This window comes from Capricornis sumatraensis, chromosome 3 (genome assembly GCF_032405125.1).
Source record: "Capricornis sumatraensis isolate serow.1 chromosome 3, serow.2, whole genome shotgun sequence".
Classification (NCBI taxonomy): Eukaryota; Metazoa; Chordata; class Mammalia; order Artiodactyla; family Bovidae; genus Capricornis; species Capricornis sumatraensis.
Window position 1 is genome coordinate 151,094,458 of NC_091071.1, and position 24,241 is coordinate 151,118,698.

Here is a 24,241-nt window from a genome sequence, read left to right on the forward strand (position 1 = left end):
GGGCGGACCGCACGGGGCGAGAAGTGAGGGGCGGGGGGGGGGGGCAGGGTAAAACGGCTCCGTTGAGACGCTCGCCGGGCCCGCCTTACCTGTACCTGCGAGTCGGAGCTTTGGACAGGCCTGCCGGAAGCACGGAGTCCGCGTGGAGGGGGAGGAGCTGGGGGTCGCGAAGGAAGGGACGCCGGGCACGGAGAGGGGCCGCTCAGTCCCCCAGTTAGGGAGAGCGGCTGATGGCGGGAACTGTGACCACACGCAAACACGCACGCACGCACGCACACCCGACGCGACCAGGAGTAGCGCGTGCGCGCAAGCCTAGAAACTCCGCCCTCTCTACGCTCTCTCCCCGCCCCAGTACCGGGCGAAATCACACCGAGGTAGCCCCGCCCCTGCCCGGTCCGTAGTACGCACGCGCACTCTCTACTTCACGCACTTTTCTCCTTCCTACCATTTCCCTCCTACAGAGTCCAGTTGGGCATGCGCACTGTTGTCCTCCCGGTCTGCCCGGTTTTTCCCGCCCTTCACTGGCCTCCGGAGGAAGGTCAGAGTTCACGCCCTTCTCTGGAGATACCAGCTCCAAGCTGGGGATGGGGGAGACTAGCAGGAGGCGGGTGTCCTTCCGGTCTTGAAACTTCAGGGGCAAAACAGACTCGAGGCTTAACTCCAGGAGCTGGGGGGGTGGGGGCGGGAAGAGGTTGTGTGGGCGGGGTCAGAGGTGAAAGGTCAGAGGGCTGCGGAGGGGGCGGAGCGAGCCGGAGGCGGATGGCGGCTGCGGCGTGTCATCATCTTCGGCGGCTGAGGCGCTGAGGCTGGGACGCGGCTTGGCGCGTCCGGCAGTGGGAGGAGAGCGGCGTCCTCTCCCAACATGCACAGTCTGGCGACGGCTGCGGTAAGTGACTGGGCCGCCCAGCCTGGGCCCCAAACCTCTCCTCAGCCCCGCGTTTCGGCCTTTTCTCCTAGCTCCCTGTGGCAGGCCAAGAGTCCTCCAGCCCTCGACCCGCGAGGACCCGGCCCCCCTCCTCGCTGAGCTTGGCTGTGACGGAGCCTAACCCCACTCTCCCTGCCGGCCGGCTCTCGCGGCCTCTGGCTCGGTGTAGCGCGTTCTTTTCCGGCCCCGGGGCCTGGTCGCGCGGCTGGAGCGCCTCCCTTGCGGCCCAGAGGGGCCATTCATTGATTCATTGCTCTACCAACAGTTTTAGGCCGCCGTTTGCGTGCTTGGCGTTGGCGGGGACGAGGGGACTTCCTAGGTGCATCTGACCCTCCCTGCCTAGGCACATCGCGGCGGGGAGGAAACGGCTTCTAGCTTAAACCACTTGCTCTACAGATACAAAATCCGAGACCTGAACAAGTGACTAGTTAGGATGTCTGACTTACAGTTCTCTGCGTTTAAAACCTTTTTTCATACATCTCTTTTTACCAGCGTGATCTTTGATCAAGAAAAACAGTGTAAACTCCTAATAACCATGCACTGTGGCTCAGAGGGTAGAGTCTGCCTGCAGTGCGGGAGACCTGGGTTCGATCCCTGGGTCGGGAAGGTCCCCTGGAGAAGGAGATGACAAGCCAGTCCAGTATTCTTGCCTGGAAAATCCCATGGGCGGAGGAGCCTGGCAGGCTACATACAGTCCGTGGGGTCGCACAGAGGTGGACACGACTGAGCGACAAACACACAACCTAGCTAAAGTAATCCTGAGGTTTCCCGTTTTGTTGAGGTAAAACCCAAACACTTTGCATTGCCTGCAAGGCCCTCCCTGAGCGTTAATGTTCCTTACCCCTGTTTTCAGTCTCATCACATTGCTTTGCAGGCTCCAGCTACAACTGGCTGCCGTTCCATCTTTTCTACTTAAGCTTTAACCAAGTTTTGATTCATTTATTGCTTATTTGTCCCCCTTTTGAGGTCAGGGACAGGGATCATGTAGATCCTGTTTATATGACTACTTCAGTGCGAGGACAGTTCCTGGCACCAAGTAAGGGCTCAAATATTTTTGCTGAATGCTGGGGTATTGATGAGGGCAGTGACCACTGAGAGCAAATAGCCATGATGGGCAGACAGTATCATGTGATTTGAGCATACTCTTCCGAATGCTTATCCAACTTTTTTCAGTTGCATCAAGGCAAAGTGGCTTAAAGAGAGAATAATATACTGAAGTTGCATTTCCAGGTAAAATGACATAAATCCTTAATAGAAGACAAAAGTTAAAATTTAAAAGTGAGTTGGGTGTGACTAGGTTACAGACAGCCTTGTCATTTCCAGGGCTAGTGGCGTCTCTGGCACCTTCTTTCTAAAGTGTTTGAAACTTAACGGGGTGAGGTACCTTTTATATAATCTCTTAACTAGGTGACTGCAGTTTCTCCAGCTTTTTTGTTTCTTCCACATTTTACATGTAATACAACAGTAAAGAATCTGCCTGCAATGCAGGAGACCTGGGTTTGATCCCTGGGTCAGGAAGACCCCTTGTAGAAGGGAATGGTTACCCATTCCAGTATTCTTGCCTGGATAATTCCATGGACAGAGGGTTTGCAAAGAGTTGGACAGGACTCAGTGACTAACATGAGAAGAAGCCAGTCAGAAAATGAGGTTGCTGCTGGTTGGAGGGGACAGTTTAAACAAAGAATTCTAAGGTTGGCTTGTCTATGTCTCAGAATCTGATTGTGACTTCTCTAGGTTTTGATATCAAGCTGCTGTTTGCCCTGTGCCTCCCCAGTCTCTACCTATTCAACTTTTCTTTTCAGTTGCTCCCTAATACATCTTTCAAACAGCCATTAGAGCTCTGGTTCATTACTTAAAATATTCAATGCATGTTTCTTCAATTAAATTTACAGTGACTTACCTTTATTAAGAAATTGAACTTTTGGTGTTTTTTTCACCCGTTTTGCTATTTGGACTACACAAACGCTCTAAGTTCAATTGTACTATTTATTCACGGGAATATTTGGTTAATAAAGAGACTGAAGCAAAAAAAAGTTGAGCCACCCCTTTCCCAATCCTTAGTGCCTTCCTTTAGGCTACACTGACTGTATTGTTCTCATCTGGTTAAAGGGACACTGATGGTATATCAGTTCAGTTCAGTCGCTCGGTCACGTCTGACCCCATGGACTGTGGCACACCAGGCCTCAGTGTCCATCACCAACTCCTGAGCTTACTCAAACTCATGTCCATTGAGTCAGTGATGCCATCCAGCCATCTCATCCTCTGATGGTGTATATTCCTCACTAAAAATTGTGTCAATAAGACATCCAACAGTGCCTACAATAATCTAAACTGCTTGAGAAGATGCTTACTTTCTGTCTAACAATGAAAATTTGTGTTTGTGTATACCTTTTTTTTAAAAATTGCAAATAAATAATGACTTCATCTAGGGAGGCAGTAGTATCAAAGGAGAATGTGATCACATATGAAGGCAGTATGTTATTCACTGATTGGAGGAATTGAGATCATTTGGGATATCTTAAATATTGACTCTTGATATTTTATTATGCCAATAATTTCAAGTAGGTTGGACTCTTCATTCTTTACAGAATACTTCGTCCTAATGTCTTCATTATTGCCATCACAGAATATAATTACGTTCTCAAATCTAACAAAATAAAAACAGAAGTACCACACAGGATTGTATTAAATAAGAATAAGAAAGTGCTAGCCGGTGATGGACAGGGAGGCCTGGCGTGCTGCGATTCATGGGGTTGCAGAGTCAGACACGACTGAACAACTGAACTGAAGTGGTTGACTGGGTTCATTCACTGGTTAAATGACTTGCTCCCAGAATTCAGCCTTCGGACTCTAATTCTTGCATCAGCAAAGTAACAAATCACTTGCTATGGACCTTGAAGTTTGCTTCAGCTTAACAGAACCACAAATTTTCATGTATACCATGAATCTTCTGTAACGAATGTTATGCTAGTGATCTAAAATAGCCAAAAGTAAGCCTTTAGGAGATGCACTGTGTATGCTCTTTTTTAAATTTCCAGTGGCAGTTCTAACGTTCTTAAACCCTTGTTTTTCCCTCACTATGTAACTAGCAGCTGCATTAGTCATTTCATATCTCTGTTGAAGCAGTGCTGGACTCCCAGATACCCTGTTCTTTTGCAAGTAAAAAGAACATTATGCACTCTGAAGTATCTAATTTAGACACTGTCTCCTTCTTTGTCTCCTGTTGAAGATTTAAGCAAGTTGACCGAATTGTCTTTGTTTATTCACTTCCATTTTTAAAAGTTATTTTGAAGAACATTCTGGCCCTTCTTTTATAAAGATACAAATATTAAGCTAATTTGGTATTTCCCTTTGGCGCTGTTAAGAAAGGGAGTTTTCTTATTGTATCATCATTATATAGACACCAAAAGCCATGTGTTGAGCGTTCTCCAGACTTTGGAAAATAATCTCTATTTCAGTCAGAATACAGTCTGGAATACAAAATTCCATTTTGTATTCACTGTCATATATTCATCAATAAAGAAAACCAACTGTTGTTTTTTTGGCCCTTGAACATGAAATTTTGCTGATAGATTTAGCCATTTTCCGTTTAAGAGAGCCATCAACAACTTTTTAAAATTTACTCAAGAGGAGGGATCATATTTCTTTCCCATTTATGGGTAAATGTAGGTCTCTTTTAAGTTATAAATATCTTTCTCCTTTTCACATTGTGTTAAGGTTTTTTAGAAGTGGGAGACCAACTATCAGTATAGTTAATTGGAGTTTGTGACACTTGGAGTTAACCATTAGTGACTCACTTTGGTAAATGTCTTGCCTATGTTAGGCTTCATTGAAAGAAAAAATTTACTTGAAATAACATTTTCCACATATAAACCAATGGACAGGTAAGAAGAGAATGAGTTCCTCCTGAGTTTTGATAGTATGAACTTTAAAAAAAATTTTTTTTTCCTTTTAATCTATTAAAAGAAAAGGACCACTGACTTTAAGCAGGTTATATATGAGCATATAATTAAATATAATTGATCTTGTTTCTGATCTTGAAAGTTTTGAGGATAACTAATAGTCCAAATCAGACTTCTCATAGATGACTTTGTTTCTGGGTATGTTCATTGATCCCACTGTTTACTCAAATCCAACTGCAACAGAATATCAAGCTTAAAGTTCTATATTGGGTTCTTAAATATTAAATTTCTTCAGCTTGGGATATTTGTGATTTCAGTCCTATGGACTAAGTAGGGCTCACTGATTCTAGAGACAAGTGTTAGTAGACTAGAGTTTAAATGTAATTCTGCCATATACTTGCTTATGTGAACTCCAGTAAGTTAAATCCCCTGAACCTCTTTCCTTTTAGAATTTTGAGAATAATTTGAGGTAATCCACAGTGACTGGCACCTAGTATGTTCAGTAAATATTGCCTCCTATTAAAAGTTCCTAGAAAAGTCAAACCTAGTTTATGGAGGGCTGAATGTGGGGTTTACTGAAAGAAGTATAGAGAATTTGGGGGGATAATGGAGTGTCCAGTAATGTATCTTAATTGCAGTGGTGGTTACTCTGGTATATAGATATCTCAAAATTCATTGACATGTATACTTAAATGAGTACATATAACAGTTTTATTGTATGCAAATTATGCCTCAGTAAAATTGTTTGGTAGCCATTTAGTCTCTCACTTTAAAGAAAGTTCTGAGATTTTAGAGGCAACTACGACTTAATTATTTAATATAGTTCCCTCATTTAACCAGTGAATATTGAGGCTCAGAAAAGTAAATGATTTATCGTAGGTAGCACAATTCTAGAAATGGCAAAACCGTTTTGAAACCACTTCTAGCTCCCAGTCTAGTGTGCATTCCAGTTAGGTACTTGTGTTGTTACTTGCTAATTGAGGTCTTTCTGATTTTTTTTTTTCTTTTTAACTTTTTTTGGCCACACACGAGGCTCAATCCAACCAACAATTGAACCTGGGCCCCCTGTAGTGGAAGTGCGGAGTCCTCTAACTACTGGACCACCTGGGAAGTCCCAGGGTCTTTCCTAGTCTTAAACCTGATAAATAGGTTCTTAATCCTAGGTCTATTTAATGGATTATAGGTAGACTCTATGAATTCCCTGGAATTATTTGTAAATTTTAGGTAAATGTAAATTACATGCAAGACAGTTTACAATTGTGTATTTTTCTGAGGAAATGATCTAGAAATTTCATTTGATTCAGAAATTGCTAACCTCTGCTTGTGTGGTAGTATTCTGTTGTTAGTGTGTTTAAGTTAGATAGTCTCCAAAAGGTGAAAGTGAAAGTTGCTCAGTGGTGTCCAACTCTTTGTGTTCCCATGGACTGTGTAGCCTGCCAGGCTCCCCTGTCCATGGAATTCTCCAGGCAAGAATACTGGAGTGGGTAACCATTCCCTTCTCCAGGGGATCTTCCCAACCCAGGGATTGAACCTGGGTCTCCTGCATTGCAGACAGATTCTTTACCATCTGAGCCACCAGGGAAGCCCCGGTTTCCAAAAGGTAAGTTAGATGAATTTGCTTCTTTGTCACTGGATGGTATGTGCAAGTAGATTGAGTTTGTATCAGCCACAGCCTCAGAGGTATATTAGTAAATTATAAATTAGAAGAATTGTAGCAACTGAACTAAGAATCTTTAGAGGTGATCTTTAAATAGAGAACTGGAGGAGGGCAGAAATCTGCCCACTGTTTACTTATAGTTCCATCAGCTGTAAAATGAGGGTGATACCATGATGGTGTGATCGTTCAGTGAAACCATGTTTTAAAGAGTACAATTCAGGGCTTTCCTCGTGGTTCACTGGTAAAGAATCTGCCTGCCAATGCAGAAGACACAGGTTTGATAACTGATCCAGGAGTATCTCACATGCCATGGAGCAGCTAGGCCCACAGCTAGTGTGCCACAACTGTTGAGCCTGTGCTCTAGAGCCCAGGTACCATAAGTCCTGAGCCCACCTGCTGAAACTACTGAAACCCAAGTGCCCTAGAGATTGTGTTCTGAAACAGAAGCCCCCACCCTATAACTTGAGAAAGCTCACGAGCCACCAACAAAGACCCAGCACAGCCTAAATACGTAAACTAATTTAGAAAATAAGAGTATAATACAGTTCCCTCTCTTTCCTCATCTACCCTACCTTCTCTTTTACATCCCATTCCCTTTTAGGAAGTCATCAATTTTCAGATTCGTATTTTTGTGAAAGTGAAGTCTCTCAGTTGTGTCCGACTCTTTGTGACCCCATGGCCTGTAGCCTACCAGGCTTCTCCATCCATGGGATTCTCCAGGCAAGAATACTGGAGTGGGTTACCATTTCCCTCTCCAGGGGATCTTCCCGACCCAGGGATCGAACCCGGGCCTCCACCCGGGTCTCCTGCATTGGAGGCAGACACTTTAACCTTTGAGCCACCAGGCAAGCCCTAGTCATTTTTGTGAAAGGTGTAAATAGTCTTTGGGCTTCAGAAGGAGAGGCAGATGCATCGGGCTTTTAGTTAATATTGCCATCAGGATCAAGTGAGGACTTCCCTGATGGCACAGTGGATGGGAACCTGCCAGTGCAAGGGAAATTGGTTCGATCCCTGGTCCTGAAGGATTCCGCATGCTGTGGAGGGACTGAGCCTGTGAGCCACAGCTACCAAGCCCGAATACTACAGCTACTGAAGCCCACGCACCTAGAGCTCCACAGCAAGAGAAGCCACTGCAATGAGAAGCCCGCCCACTGCAACAAAGAGTAGCCCCTGCTCACTGTAACTAGAGGAAGCCCTTCAAAGCAACAAAGACCGAGTGCAGCCAAAAATAAATAAAATTAAAGATCTAGTGAGATGTTGGAGTTGTGCCTTGGGATTTTATTCAGGGATGATGTACAAAGTATTTCATCAGTTGTCTAGTAATATAAATTAATATGGAAATCAGTGCATAGTTCAAAATGTAAAAAGTAGGGAATGCCCTGGCAGTCCAGTGGTTAGAACCCAGCGATCTCACTTCCAGGTCCTAGATTCAGTACCTGGTCAGGGAACTGAAGATCCTGCAAACCTCAGGGTAAAAAAAAGGGGGTTGTAATATTTTTATTCTCCAAAAAACTAAATTTCCTTGTATGTTACAAAATTACTTGTTGATGTGTTGGTAGAGGTAGGGTAGGAATGTGTATGTTTGTGTGTGGGTGGATGTTGGTGGCCCATTAGCACTAGCTAAATTATGCCCATTTGAACCTTGATTTGATGTAGGGAATTATGTCAAACTATAATTGACCCTTCCCATTACAATGATGGTTATTAAGTACCTCAAATCTCATTAAGAAGAAAATTTCTCTTAGTATCAATGATATTGGGTGCTGCTTGTTTATCAGATTCTGCTGAACTAACAACAGTAGTGTTTTCATTTTTGTTTGCGGTTTTTATGTATTCCGTATCTTTATTGTCACAGAGTCACAGGAAATAGTTTTTTTGGAAAGTTTTCTTTAGATTAGACCTAATGACTGCAGCCATGAAATTAAAAGATGCTTACTCCTTGGAAGGAAAGTTATGACCAACCTAGATAGCATATTGAAAAGCAGAAACATTACTTTGCCAACAAAGGTCTGTCCAGTCAAAGCTATGGTTTTTCCAGTGGTCATGTATGGATGTGAGAGTTGGACTGTGAAGAAAGCTGAGTGCCGAAGCATTGATGCTTTTGAACTGTGGTGTTGGAGAAGACTCTTGAGAATCCCTTGGACTGCAAGGAGATCCAACCAGTCCATTCTAAAGGAGATCAGCCCTGGGATTTGTTTGGAAGGAAACTCCAGTACTTTGGCCACCTCATGCGAAGAGTTGACTCGTTGGAAAAGACTTTGATGCTGGGAGGGATTGGGGGCAGGAGGAGAAGGGGATGACAGAGGATGAGATGGCTGGATGGCATCACTGACTAGATGGACGTGAGTCTGAGGGAACTCCGGGAGTTGGTGATGGACAGGGAGGCCTGGCTTGCTGGGATTCATGTGGTCACAAAGAGTCGGACACGACTGAGCGACTGAACTGAACTGAATCTTTAAAGAAATGAGAAGCAACGTTTGCAAGGCAGTTAAGAGTATGGACTTTGCTGCCCAACCACCTGAATTCAGATTCTGAGCTTTGCCACTTAACTTTTAAGTAACTTCTTAGTTTTCTCATCTAAGAAATGACTGTGATAATAAGCATTTATTTAAGATATTGCCTAATAGAGTAAGCGCTATGTATGTGAACTCCCACTTTTAAAAAAATAACTATTTATCCCATAACAAATAGGTATTCAGTGGGTTTAAACTAACTTCTGCTATTAAATCTGGGGCAGAATTCATCAGGGGTGATGAAAAGGAAGGTCCCTACCTCAGCTGTTTTCTGGTACCAAACTGCCCTCACTGCCTCCTTCTCCTTGTTAGTGTGGCTGCAGAGCTCCTCTCTAAGCTTGTACCTGAGGGCCACATTATACTGACCTGACCTCCCGAGACCTTCTAGAACTAACCCCCAAAAAAGATGTCCTTTTCATCATAGGGCACTGGAATGCAAAAGTAGGAAAGCAAGAGACACCTGGAGTAACAGGCAGATTTGACCTTGGAGTACAGAATGAAGCAGGACCAAGGCCAACAGTTTGGCCAAGAGAACGCACTGTCATAGCAAACACCCTCTTCCAACAACACAAGAGAAGATTCTACACATGGACATCTATACATGGTCAATAACGAAATCAGATTGATAATATTCTTTGCAGCCAAAGACGAAGAAGCTTTATACAGTCAGCAAAAACAAGACCTGGAGCTGACTGTGGCTCAGATCATGAACTCCTTATTGCCAAATTCAGACTTAAATTGAAGAAAGTAGGGAAAACCACTAGACCATTCAGGTATGACCTAAATCAAATCCCTTACGATTATACAATGGAAGTGAGAAATAGATTCAAGGGATTAGATCTGATAGAGTGCCTGAAGAACTGTGGACAGAGGTTTGTAACACTGTACAGGAGGCAGTGACCAAGACCACTCTCAAGAAAAAGAAATGAAAAAAGGCAAAATGGTTGTCTGAGGATACCTTACACATAGCTGAGGAAAGAAGAGAAAAAGAAAAGGAAAAGGAGAAAAGGAAAGATATACCCATTTAAAGGCAGAGTTCCAAAGAATAGCTGCTGCTGCTAAGTCACTTCAGTCGTATCCGACTCTGTGCGACCCCATAGACAACAGCCCACCAGGCTCCACCGTCCCTGGGATTCTCCAGGCAAGAACACTGGAGTGGGGTGCCATTTCATTCTCCAATGCATGAAAGTGAAAAGTGAAAGTGAAGTCACTCAGTCATGTCTGACTCTTAGCGACCCCATGAACTGCAGCCCACCAGGCTCCACCCATGGGATTTTCCAGGCAAGAGTAATGGAGTGGGGTGCCATTGCCTTCTCCCCAAAGAATAGCAAGGAGAGATAAAGCTTTCCTCAGTGATCAGTGCAAAGAAATAAAGGAGAACAATAGAATGGGAAAGACTAGAGATCTCTTCAAGAAAAATAGAGATACCAAGGGAACATTTCATGGAAAGATGGGCACAATAAAGGACAGAAATGCTGTGGACCTAACAGAAGCAGAAGATATTAAGAAGAGGTGGCAAGAATACACAGAAGAACTATACAAAAAAGATCTTCATGACCCAGATAACCACAGTGGTGTGATCACTCACCTAGAGCCAGACATCTGGAATGCAAAGTCAGGTGGGCGTTGGGAAGCATCACTACGAACATAGCTAGTGGAGGTGATGGAATTCCAGTTCAGCTATTTTCAAATCCTGAAAGATGATGCTGTCAAAGTGCTGCACTCAATATGCCAGCAAATTTGGAAAACTCAGCAGTGGCCACGGGGCTGGAAAAGGTCAGTTTTCATTCCAGTCCTGAAAAAGGGCAAAGCCAAAGAATGTTCAAACTACCACACAATTGCACTCATCTCATACACTAGCAAAGTAATGCTCAAAATTCTCCAAGCCAGGCTTCAACAGTATGTGAACTGTGCGTGAGCTTCCAGATGTTCAAGCTGAATTTAGAAAAGAGGAACCGGAGATCAAATTGCTAACATCTGCTGGATCATAGAAAAAGCAAGAGAGTTCCAGAAAAACATCTACTGCTTTATTGATTACGCCAAAGCCTTTGACTCTGTAGATTACAACAGACTGTGGAGTATTCTTCAAGAGATGGGAATACCAGACCACCTAACCTGCCTCCTGAGAAATCTATATGCAGGCCAAGAAGCAACAGTTAGAACCGGACATGGAACAACAGACTGATTCCAAATTGGGAAAGGAGTACATCAAGACTGCATATTCTCACCCTGCTTATTTAACTTATATGCAGAGTACATCATGCGAAATGCCAGGCTGGATGAAGCACAAGCTGGAATCAAGATTGCTGGGAGAAATATCAATAACCTCAGTTAAGCAGATGACCACACCTTTATGGTAGAAAGTAAAGAGGAACTAAAGAGCCTCTTGATGATAGTGACAGAAGAGAGAGAAAAAGCTGGCTTGAAACTCAACATTCAAAAAACGAAGTTCATGGCATCCAGTCACATCACTTCATGGCAAAGAGATGGGGAAACAATGAAAAGTGACAGACTTTATTTTCTTGGGCTCCAAAATCACTGCAGATGGTGACTGCAGCCATGAAATTAAGACACTTGCTCCTTGGAAGAAAAGCTATCACCAACCTAGAGAGCATATTAAAAAGCAGAGACACTACTTTGCCAACAAAGGTCCATCTAGTCAAATCTATGGTTTTTCCAGTAGTTATGTATGGATGTGAGAGCTGTACTGTGAAGAAAGCTGAGCACTGAAAAATCGGTGCTTTTTTTTTTTAATTTTTATAAAATTGATGCTTTTGAATTGTGGTGTTGGAGAGGACTCTTGAGAGTCCCTTGGACTGCAAGGAGATCCAACCCGTCCATCCTAAAGGAAATCAGTCCTGAATATTCATTGGAAAGACTGTTGCTGAAGCTGAAACTCTAATACTTTGGCCACCTGATGCAAAGAACTGACTCATTGGATAAGACTCTGATGCTGGGAGAGATTGAAGGCAGGATGAGATGGTTGGGTGACATCACCAACTTGATGGACATGAGTTTGAGCAAGCTCTGGGTATTGGTGATGTACAGGGAAGCCTGGTTTGCTGCAGTCCATGGGGTCACAAAGAGTTGACATGATGGAGCAACTGAACTGACAGATCTCCCTAGCTCTCTTAGAACCAAAGTCTCATAGAGGCTAAAATTTCCATAGTAGTTTCAAAAGGTGGAGTATTACTGGCAGCCGGTGGTTATGGCCATAGGGATTACCAGACACTGGCCCTTTAGAGTGCCAGCATCACTCCAGGGGCACAGTCTTCTATGTTGGAGTCAAACCAGCTCTGGAAATGGGAATATGTGGAGACAGGGCCTGGAGTTCCAAATCCATTATACGCTAGCTGGTACCACCATTGCAGCCTGGTGGTGTTCACCTAGAGTTCCCCAGGATGGGATAGGGTACAGGAGTGCTGGATACAAGTCATAGGTTGACTCTGGAGAGGATGGTGGAGCTTACTGATGGTAGTGTCTGGATGACAGGCCTCTAAGAGTGAGTAATGACTAATCAGGATAGATGCTATATTGCTGGAACATTGTCGTACTCCCCTCTTTAGGATTGTAGGTAGTCCAAGAGATTGTGGGCAGGAGACCCAAAGCTACAATTTTAGCCCTTGTTTTCACTGAGCTTTTAAGGTGATGTAATACTCTAAATAAATATATCCTATCTTCCGGTGGAATTACATTTCCAAAAATAATTTTTAAAGTTGAAGGCCTATCTGTGGCAGCATAGGAAAGGCAAATGCATGGACCATACTGTTATTGCTGTTGGGAATGGGGATCAGAGAACTACCCTATTCTTCTACATCATTTAGGAACCTCATGTTTTCTTGAGCATCACTGATGGGAATTACAAAACAGCTTTTAGCAGATTACTCTGAGGCACTTAAGGAGGACTTAAGTTGCAGGCTATATAGTCCATTTAGCAGAACACTTTGTGGTTCATTCTAGCACACAAGAGAAATGATAAACATTAAGCTAAAAGCTTCTAATCGAGCTTCTAATTATAGAAGGCGGTCGTTCAGCTTGAGTAGAGTAAATGTGAGTACCCCTCAGAGTCCACTTTAGACTTCATTCTGTTTTTTAGCGAAGACAGTTGTGCTTTTTGTTCCTCATCTTTATATCATGTGGGATGGGTCAATCGCTATTCTATCACACTAAGGTGTTACGGGAACAAATAAATACTGTAAGAAGCTGTGTAATACGGTTCAAGAAAGATTAGAACATGCAACTTTGTACTTGGGTGAACTAAGCAAGTTAATTCCTCTGAGCATTCGTAGTCTAATCTACAAGTGTAGATCTCTTTTCTATCTACCTACTCTGTTAATCATGGTTGGGGGATGCGGGGAATGAAGTGAAACAATATTTGGCTCGGGATAGAAATAGCCATGAATTTGTTAGGACTTCAGAGCCTGAAGTAGCAGTGGTGATCATTTTTCTAGTCTTTCATCTTACTTTTCAGGTAAGAATAATTAAGGAACTTAACCAAGCCTGTTTGAAAATGTGAAGAATTATAGAAGTCCTCAAATTTTTATTGGAATATTGAGATTCTTTATAGCACAGTAATGAAATATTCTTTATATAGTTTATATATGAGTAAATAGTGAGTAAATCTCCAAGGGATGGAGGTAGAGTCTGTATAAGAATCATTAGAGGGGGGAGCTTTTCCAAAATTATGTAAGTTTTCTCCTTAATGGAGGGGGATGCTGGAGTTACTGGGGAATGAAGAGCAGTAGGGGGTGACTTTTTCTTTCAAAAACTATGGTAGTCACGTGGTTAAAAAATTTAAACTGTATGTAAAAGAGTTTATTGTGTACAATGCAAAATAAGTCTCCCATATAGATTCTAACCTTAAAGGTAACTACTGTTCGTTTTTTATGTGTCCTTCTAGAAATGTTGTATGTAAATATATAAGAATACATGTGTGTGTTAATGGAAGCATGTAAGCTATTTTACACTCTTTGTTTTTTTTGCTTCTTATTTAGTATCAGCACAGTAGAGAGATTACTTTTTTAAAGGGCTGTGTAGTATTCCGAATAAAGATGTACCCATACATATTTAACCAGTTCTTTTTTGATAGATGTTTATAGATTTCAAGTTTTCCTCTTTTAAAATAGTACAACAGTAAACATTCTGATGTCTTCAGTACAACCCAAGTATACCTCTAGGGCAAATTTCCAAATATGGTATTATTAAGGAGTGTGTGTGTTTTATTGAATTAGTTTCCATCAAGTATATGTTTCTAAAAAAGATGCCCTGTTATTTACAAAATATATATTCCCTCTAAAGGCTATAGCAGAGTAAGACTTGGTTTGATGCTAATGAAACTCACATATTTACTTCTACTTTTCTTATTTTCACTTGAAGCCTGTGCCTACTGCACTGGCTCAGGTGGATAGAGAGAAGATCTATCAGTGGATCAACGAGCTGTCCAGTCCTGAGACGAGGGAAAATGCTTTGCTGGAGTTAAGTAAGAAGCGAGAATCTGTTCCTGACCTTGCACCCATGCTGTGGCATTCATTTGGTACTATTGCAGCACTTTTACAGGTGAGTGTATATAGCCATGAGTTGCATTTCATTCTAATTATCACAGTTGTATCTCTCTGCCTTTGTACAAATGATTTTGAAAACTTTGGTAAGTTTTTTTTTCTGTGTTAACATTTGTAAGAATCATAGAAAAATCTAAGATACTCATTAAAATGAAATTCTTGGATCTTACCCAGGAGATTTTATTTATTTAGTCTAAAATGAAAATTCTGTATTTTTAACAAGCAGCTCCCACTCCCAGATGATTTTGATGTAGGTGATGTAAGAACTGCACTTTGAGAAACACAGCTTTAGGATTACTGTAAAATAATACTGCATAACGAGGTGGAGTGGGGATGGTGGTGGAGAGAGAGGTATAAGAACTGAAAGGTATATTCTGGGTAAAGAAAATGCTAGCGTAAAAATATAACAGCCATAGGAGTAAAGGTGGGTATTCTTTTATATTAAAGAATAAATAACTAATATTTGATTCTGACTAGAACAGTCATTTCCATGGAATAAATTGATACGATATAGTCCTAAGAACCAAGATATGATCATCTTTTAAAGTATTGTCCACATTCCTAATAATTAGATTAATTTTTAAAATCTGTTGAGTAAATTCATATTCTGTCTGTACTGCATGTACCCAGGAAACTAGTCTTTCTTATGGGAACATTTTCTGTATAAAAATTTTACAGTTAAGATAAATGGAATTGTGTTCAGCAAATCATCACCTTTTGACAGAGAATACATATGTTCTCTGCTGTTTGTACATATCCCCACACATGTACATACTTTCTTATCTCCCCCTTTTTGCACTTGCTACATGACCAAACAGAAACTTCTTTATGAGTTAAAGTGGTTGATTTATTGACATTTTCTGGCCAACTGTCTCATCACTACAACCAAATAGGGTGTTGACAAAGGTGGGGGAAGGGGTGTCCCTCAAGTGAAAGCCTCAACAGATGATGCAGAATATAGGGAAAAGTGTGGGTAACCACAGTTCCCTCCTTAGAAATCTTCCTAGGGATAATATGTTTCAAATAGTCTCAGTCAGGTATATTTGTGATGAAAGGAATATTGTTTATTTCTGCTCCCTCTTTGATGGTTCTGTTCTTACAGGGTATACAAAATTAAAATTGTTGACCTTCATACCATGGGAATTAAAGTTATTCCGTGCTCATATGGTGTTGATTTCCATTTTTTAGGAAATTGTAAATATTTATCCATCTATCAATCCACCCACCTTGACAGCACACCAGTCTAACAGAGTTTGCAATGCTCTAGCATTACTGCAATGTGTGGCATCACACCCAGAAACCAGGTAAATACTTTGGATGGATGTGTGGGTAGAGGTTTGTATTGAATGTGGTCCTAAACTTCTTCTGAATGATGAGAGGAGGGGCTTGCAGGAGGGTGCACCTGTGTAGGTGTGGATCTTCAGGACTCCTACTTTTTTTTTTCCTGAAGAATTTCTGGTCTCTAATTTCACCAGATTTTGGTGTAGTGGCAATATGGTACTGTTTAACATGTTTTTTTTTTTTTAAATTGAAGGATAATTGCTTTACAATATTGTGTTGGTTTCTGCCAAACATCAACATGCATCAACCATAGTAACATGTTCTTTTATAATTGATTTTTTAAATTGTGGTAAAATATAAATAACATAAAATATATCATTTGAACCATTTTATTTTATTTATTCATTTATTTTTGGCTGTGTTGGGTTTAGTTGCAACATGCAAAATTTTCATTGTGGCTTGCAGGCTTCTCTCTAGTTGTGGCATACAGGCTCAATAGTTGTGGCACATGAGCCCAATTGTCCTGCAGCATGTGGTATCTTAGTTCCCCAACCAGGGATCGAACCCACATCCCCTGCATTACAAGGCAGATTCTTAACCACTGGACCACTAGGGAAGTCCTGATTTTAAGTGTTCAGTTCAGTAGTTTTAAATACATTAATATGGAGAAGGAAATGGCAACTCACTCCAGTACTGTTGCCTGGAAAATCCTATGGATGGAGGAGCCCAATAGGCTAGTCCATGGGGTCTGTAAAAAAAAAAAAAAAAAATTAATAATGTGCCACTGTCACCAGCATCCATTTCTGTAATTGTTCATCCTGTAAAACTGAAACTCTATACCCATTAAATAATAACTTCCCATCCCCCTGTCCCCTAGCTTCTGGTAATCACTGTTCTTCTTTCTGTCTATGATTTTGACTATTCTGAATACCTCATTATAAATGGAGTCATATAGTATTTGCTTTTTTGTGATTGGCTTATTTCACTTAACATAATGTCCTCAAGGTTCATCAGTATATTGGATATGTCAGAATTTCCTTCCTTTTTAAGGCTGAATAATATTCCGTTGTCTCATTTACTTTTTGCCTGTTGGTAGTAAGGAACTTTAAAGGAGTGGCGATCACCTCTCAGGAAAAGTCAGGTATACAGCTACTGCTTGCTCCCGAATCCATGGTAGGCATCACTATGCCATGCATGAGGCACAGTGCGTGGTATTTAGTAGGAATTCAGTAAGTGTCTGTACTCAGTACTTTTTCTCACATAGTAAGCCAGATTTGGCTTCAGAACCTTTTTGAACACAGGATTCTACTCATCGTCTGTCATAAATGAGAATTGATGTGCAAGTTGAGAAATGTTTGCCTTACTGCTGTATCTGACAAATTAAGAAAGGGGAGATTCTGTTCAGAAATCTGCTCTGTGGCTTTTATGGCCTTAAGGTGCTTAATAGTCATCTTATTAAAGCCTTTCCTCTCTTTGTCAAGTTTTCCTTATAAAATCTGAGTGCTGGATTGGCACTGACCTTTTGGAACATTAGAAACTTTGCTAAGAAAATTACTTTTAAGTACTTAAGAAAAATAAAAGAGTATTTAGTTAAAATTTTGGGATATTGACTCTCCTGTAAGGTGTAACTGTTACAAATTATATAAAGTAATAGACTGATTGCATATTAGTTGCTGAACATACTAGCTGCAGATAAAAGTGTTTTTAGGATACTTGGTTTATCTGAAAACTCTAACAAAGAAGTGTATTTAAGTGTAACAGATAAAACCTTGATAGTGGCTGCTTTATTTTGTCTTGGTTTATAAGGTTTTGTCAGCTTGTACCTGTGAATATTATTAATATTGTTATTCACTCGTAAATTAGGTAAGAGAAGACATATAGGAGAATCTCTTGTGCACTTAAGTACATTTTATGACCTATATTTAAAATTTGCAGTTGGATATTTTATCAGTTTTTAAGTACTTGGTACTGGTTTCAGGGGAAATTTTGTGTTCCTTTAACCATTGGTCTAGGCTAGGGTTTTTCAGCCTTGACACTGTTGACATTTTGGGCTGGATTAAGTCTTTGTGGTAGGAGAAGGGGGAAAACAGGGGACTGTCCTGTGCACTGTAAAATTTTTAGCAGCATCCCAGCCTCTGCCCAGTGGATGTCAGTCACTTCAGCTGTGACAACTAAAAATATCTCCAGATACTGCCACATGACCGAGGGGGTCAAAATTACCCCAGCTGAGAACCAGTGGACTAAATTAAAGACCAGTAACCGTCTTCCCTAGAGATTTCTCAGTCAAGCAATCAATGTTAAAGGCCTTACAAAATTAACCACCTGGAAATTTGAATGTTCAGAATCCTTAGAAATTAGCTCTAGGCTCAGAATGCAATTCTTTTTTTCTTTCAGGTCAGCATTTCTTGCAGCACACATCCCACTTTTTTTATACCCCTTTTTGCACACTGTCAGCAAAACACGACCCTTTGAGTATCTTCGGCTAACCAGTCTTGGAGTTATTGGTAAGTTATTAGGATCCTTCTGCAAGCCTGGAATCATCATCATTCGTAATAGTAGTTTTGGCTTAGGTGTTTTGTCTGGTCTTTTATAGCTTTTGTTTACCTATTGTTTATTTTTGTCTTTGGGGTTGAGTCTAATAAAACAGTTTTTACTAATAAATGAATATCAAGAACATGGGTTTTCTTAACAAGTACCATTCTGAGTGTAAGGCTGTGAGGCCTAACATTTGGGATTAAATTCAGTGTGTATGTAGAAATGTTTATTAATTGTAGGAAAAGTAAAGTAAAAGAGCATTAATCAACAAAGAATATAATTACAGGAATAAGAGTTTGAGTTTGTTTTTTTCATTTGATTTTTCATCTTTCTCACTTCTAGGCTGTTCTCCCCTAATTCCAGGGATTTACCTTCTGTTTTACGTTGTTGAATTTTTGCATGTTCAAGTTAATTTTTTCATATGCATTTATTATTGGACATGTATCTAAAATATTTTTTACTCAAGAAAATTATATATTAGCTATTTCACATCTCAGACTCATTGCCCTCCCTTTTTTCAGTGTCGTTTTCTCATAGTTTTTGCTTGACATAATAACCAAGTAATAAGAACATCAATTATAGAAACTTTGTTTTGTTAAATTATTATTTTTATATTGAACCTGTCTTTCGTCCTTATGATTGTAAACCATGAATTAGAAAGTATAATTTGAAAGTTTGGTATTTCTCAAAAACATTTTATTCTAATTTTAAGGAGTATCTGTTATGAATGTTATGGTTTTTTACATCTTCTCCTAAGAAGTCCTCTAATTAGAAACTTTTTTCCCAGTATATTCTTTTCTGCTTTTAAGATATAAAAACTTCTCATGTAGGCTTTGAAACATCAGCATGATTCTAGCCAAAGGAAACATTTATGTTCATTATTCTAATTCAGATCATCCTACTGCTGTGGTTGGATGATGCATTTATGTTAGGATAAACGTTGATAGTGGGGAGGTGTGAAAAAAAATAGTTGGATAGTATTAAGGTAGTTGTCTATCCTTACATATATTTTTAGAAACTCAGTTTCTCCCAAGTCATTTGAAAGAACAAGCAGAAGGTGAATGTTTGTGCCTAGACTCTTTCCTACAGTTCAAGGCTTATCAGATCAGTTTGAATATAAATGAAGTGATATATAGCATAAATTAGAAAATAGCTGAAACTGAGTAAAAATAAAAATACAAAATATCAAAATTTGTAGGATCCAGATTTAAGCAGAGCTTAGAGGAAAATTTATATCATTAAATGCTTATACTAGAAAGAAAGAAAGAGGTCTTCAATCAGTGAGCTAAGCTTTTCTTTAAGAAATTAGAAAAAGGAGCAAATTTAAGCAGAGCAAACATAAGGAAGGAAATAATAAAGACTAGATAGATATCAATAAAAATGGGAACAGAAAATCAATAGATGAAATCAGTGAAACCAATACCAGGTGTTTTTTTATTGAGACATGACAGAAACACTGTATTAGTTTTTGATATACAATATAATGATTTGGTATATGTATATATTGCAAAGTGACCACTACAGTAAGTTTAGTTAACATCCATCATGACATAGTTACACTTTTTTTCCCCTTGTGATAAGAACTTTTTAAGATCTCTAACTTAAGATTTCTCTCAGCAGCCTTCAGACATAGACTACAGTATTGTTACTGTAGTCACCATGCTATACATTATATCTCTGGATCTTACTTACCCTGTAACTGGAAGTTTATACCTTCTGACCACCTTCACCCATTTCATCCATCGCCAATTTTTTGTTGAAAAAAACAATGAAATTAATAAACCTCTAACCAGACAGATGAGAAAAAAAAAGACACAAATTGCAAGTGTGATAAATGGAAGGGGATACATTGTGTAAGACTCCTCAGACAAAAGGATAATAAGATAATACTGCTAATAACTCTCTCTCCATAAATTTGACCACCTGGGTGAAATGACTAATTCTTTGAAAAATACAGTCTGCTAAAGTGCACTTAAAAAGAAAAAATGTGTAAGACTTTTCCAGAATGTGCAGAGGGGGCTTCTCAACTCTCAATGAAGCCAGCAATACTCTGATAATGAAAGCAGAAAAAGATTATAGGCCAGCATCCCTGATGAACATAGATGCAGAAACTTGCGACAGTATGGTAGATAGTATTATTGTATAGCAGCTATACTTCAGTTAAAATTTTTTTAAAAGAAGAAAAAATAAGATTGTCTATTCATAGACAACCTGTGTTGAAGAATCGACAGAAAAAAGCTACTAGTACTGGTAAACTTAGTAAGGTTGTAGGATACAGAGTTAGTACATAAAAGTTAGTCATATTTTGGTATGCTTGAGCTAAATAGAAATTGAAATTTTACCAAAATATTTGAAAAACTTGGGTGTAAATATGTGCAAAGTCTGTAGTTACAAACTATAAAGCAATGATAAAAGAAATCGAAGAAAACCTAAATAAATTTAAACCGTGTTTATCAATTGGTATATCAATGATACAGTATTAACGATGTCATTCTGCCCACAAATGATGTATAGTTTTAGAGCAATTCTAACAAAATTCCAGTAGAAGCTTTTAATAGAAATTGGTGATCTAGTGAAAGTCTCTAAGTCGTGTCTGACTCTTTGTGAGCTGTGGAATTCTCTAGGCTGAATACTGGAACTGGGTAGCCTTTCCCTTCTCCAGGGGATTTTTCCAAACCCAGGGATCAAATCCAGGTCTCCCGCATTGCAGGCAGATTCTTTACCAGCTGAGCCACAAGAGAAGCCCTTGGTGATCCTAAGATTGTATCTGAAAAGGCAAATAAACTAGAATATCCATTTTTTAAAAAGAAGGATATAAAGTTGGAAGATACAGCCTACCTAATTTCCAGATCTACTGGAAAGCTACAAAAGTCAAGATATTGTGGTGTTGGAGAAAATAAGGACTTACAGAGCAGAGTGGAGAGTACAGAAATAGACCCACACAAATCAGGTCAATTGGATTTTTGACAAAGACACAAAGAGAGTTTAGTGAAGAAAGGATAGTCTTTTCAATAAATGGTGGTAGAACAATTGGATATTCGTATGTAAAGCAATGAACCATGACCCATATCTTGTACTCTATACAAAATTAATTCAAGATGGATTTTAGACCCATATGTAAAAAGTCTAAATGAGATAGTAATTTGACATCTGTTGTAGGCCATATTAGTTAGTTATGGTTTGTGCTGTTTAAAGATGTAGTATTTATAGATTGCCAGTTGTGGTTAAAGCAAATGATACCACTTTCTTCTGAAGTAATTGACTATAGTTATTACAGGTCCAGTTAACTAAGGCCTTTGATATAAAAGCTAGCGAAGCATTGAACCACTCAGGGAAGTAATTTGTTTAATGGGACTTTGCCTTGCTGTATACAGAATGGAGAGGATATCACTGAATTGTGTCTCATCTGGTCAGTAGTGTCAGTTTAGAAACCAGCATAGTAGAATTGGGATAATTTTGGAAATTACTTGTCTAGCTCTTGTGAATTAAAATAGCAGAGGCTTGCAAAGTGAAGGTAACTTTATCAAACTTTGGTGGAATCAGCATGAGAATCTAGGTATGTGCTTCTTGTTTAGGTATGCCCTACAATGTTTTGCTTTTTGGGGAAAGAGGGGCAATTAAATAACCAGAAAGTCATTCATACCTATTGTGAGTAGGATTCAGAGGGCATTGTTTCTTTGTACCTGAGAGTATGCTTTAATACTGATATAGAACTTTTCTCACCAGGGCTCCCCTGGTGGCTGAGACCGTAAAGAATCTTCCTGCAATGCAGGAGACCTGGGTTCAATCCCTGGGGTGGAAAAATCCCCTGGAGAAAGGAATAACAACCCACTTCAGTTTTCTTGCCTGAAGAATTCCATGGACAGAGGGGCCTAGAAGGCTGTACAGTCCACCGGGTCACAAAGGGTTGGACACAACTGAGCAACTAATACCTCACTACTTTGCCCTGGTGGCTCAGGGGCACAGAATCCACCTGCCAGTGCAGGAGATGCAGATTTGATCCCTGTATCAGGAAGATCCCCTGGAGAAGGAAGTGGCAACCCACTCCAGTATTTTTGCCTGGGAAATCACGTGGACAGAGGAGCCTGGTGGGCTATGGTCTACGGGGTCTCAGAGTCCAACATGATTAAGAAACTAAGACAACAATGACAACAAGAATTCTCTCTTACCTAAAGTACATGGAGAAGAGATGGTGATATTATTGTGTGATTGTCTACCAAAGTGATAGAACAATTATTTAAGTAGCTAAACTGATGCTAACTATGTGATGGAACAAATTTTGTACCTGATCTTTTAGTGTCAACAGTCAACCTGTGCTTTTCTTGCTCCTTTTTTTTTTAAGCCAGGGTTTGAATCTGATTCTCTGACATATAAACCACAGTTTGTGTTGTATGTTATTTAAGTTCCACAACTAGACGGATGAACAATTTTAGTTGGAAACCCTGACTCTGAAGTAATTTTGTTTGTCCATATTTTCTTTAGGGGCTCTGGTGAAAACAGATGAGCAAGAAGTAATCAACTTTCTATTGACAACAGAAATTATCCCTTTGTGTTTGCGAATTATGGAATCTGGAAGTGAACTTTCTAAAACGGTGTGTGTGTTTATCTTAATTAGATTCTATGTTGTGTTGACTGTTGGACTACTGCTTCATGGTTGAGTTATCTTTTTCTGCCTCTCTTCATGTTTTTGAAACTTTCATGAATGTTTTTTTCTCTTTTGAATAAAAATTGTTATATAATGATGATTTAAGAACCTAGAACCATCAGAAGAATATCAAGTTAAACATTAAATTTCTCCCTTTTATCTGAACCCCCTTCTGACTCCACAGGTATATTTTTCTAGACATTCTTTATACATAATCAAGTATGTATATATATACTTGAGCTTCTGCCTGCTTTGTATTTTAACCATGGATGATAATGTAACTGGTTATAGAATTCTTACCTCTGTTTTCCCTCTCAGAACTCCATTATCATAGCCATGTTGTCTTCTGGTACTGAATGTTGTGAAATCTTGAGTCAGCCTAATATTTTCCTTGTCAGATTTTTTTCTGAAAGAGCCTACTCATTGTGTCTTTTGTTGCTGTTAATGTTTATAGTTTCCCCATTGTTTTGGCCTCTTGCTTAAGCAACATCGGTTATGCTGTATTGTCTATTTTTCATGTGTCTCTTCTCACCCTCTAATTAATTTCTATCTTTAATTTCATATAATGTGATTTTTCTCAAGGCTACTTTTCCATGTTGCTATTTTTAGCAGTATCTAACCTCTGCTTCTAAAGTATATCTGGTCACATTGACTGCTCACTTTAATTTTTAATTAGGTAAGTATTGCTGAGTTGGATATAAGCAGATGTAATGATTTAAAGTTTGTTGTGAATATGCAGTACAAATAAAGTAAAAATTCATATGCTACTACAAGTGGGTATACAAGCAAATAAATGTAAGTCTTCTACCTTACCTCTCAGTTCTTCTCAGTAGTAACCAGTATTATTACTTTCTTGTAGAATCTTTCTATAAATATTTTATGTATACATGTAGCAGTTTTAATTTTGTATTAATTTTTTTCCTCTAGTCTCTGCTTCTCACTTCTCCTGTTGTTTCAGCTCTTCTTTGAATTTTGTATTTTCTTTTAACTTTTTAAAAATGTTTTTCAAAGTTCATATTTGCTTCAGTTTCCTTGAAAATGCAGATAAGTATTACTTGCTACCGTTTCTTGGGTTATGTCTCTATAAAAGTTTCCCTGTGGGAGTCTTTCTGTCCAGGATTGCTGTTTGTTTAAAAACAATGGATGGAAAGAGAGATGTTATAAGCTGAAGTTGGCTGTTTTTAAGTCAAGTGTTTTGCCTCTGAATACTTTTCCACCCAGCCTG

General features: G+C 39.7%; 1 protein-coding gene across 1 annotated transcript in view; it reads left to right on the forward strand.

Annotated features, from left to right (window-relative positions):
- Positions 1 to 861: 861 nt before the first annotated feature.
- The window catches only part of CNOT9 (CCR4-NOT transcription complex subunit 9), a 30,895-nt gene continuing 7,515 nt past the window's right edge, over positions 862 to 24,241 (forward strand). The window contains exons 1-5 of the mRNA XM_068967897.1: positions 862 to 886; positions 14,374 to 14,553; positions 15,744 to 15,859; positions 18,231 to 18,340; positions 22,854 to 22,963. Of these exons, the coding sequence (XP_068823998.1) occupies positions 863 to 886; positions 14,374 to 14,553; positions 15,744 to 15,859; positions 18,231 to 18,340; positions 22,854 to 22,963 (540 nt within the window). The 5' untranslated portion in view covers position 862. The remainder of the gene's footprint in view (positions 887 to 14,373; positions 14,554 to 15,743; positions 15,860 to 18,230; positions 18,341 to 22,853; positions 22,964 to 24,241) is intronic.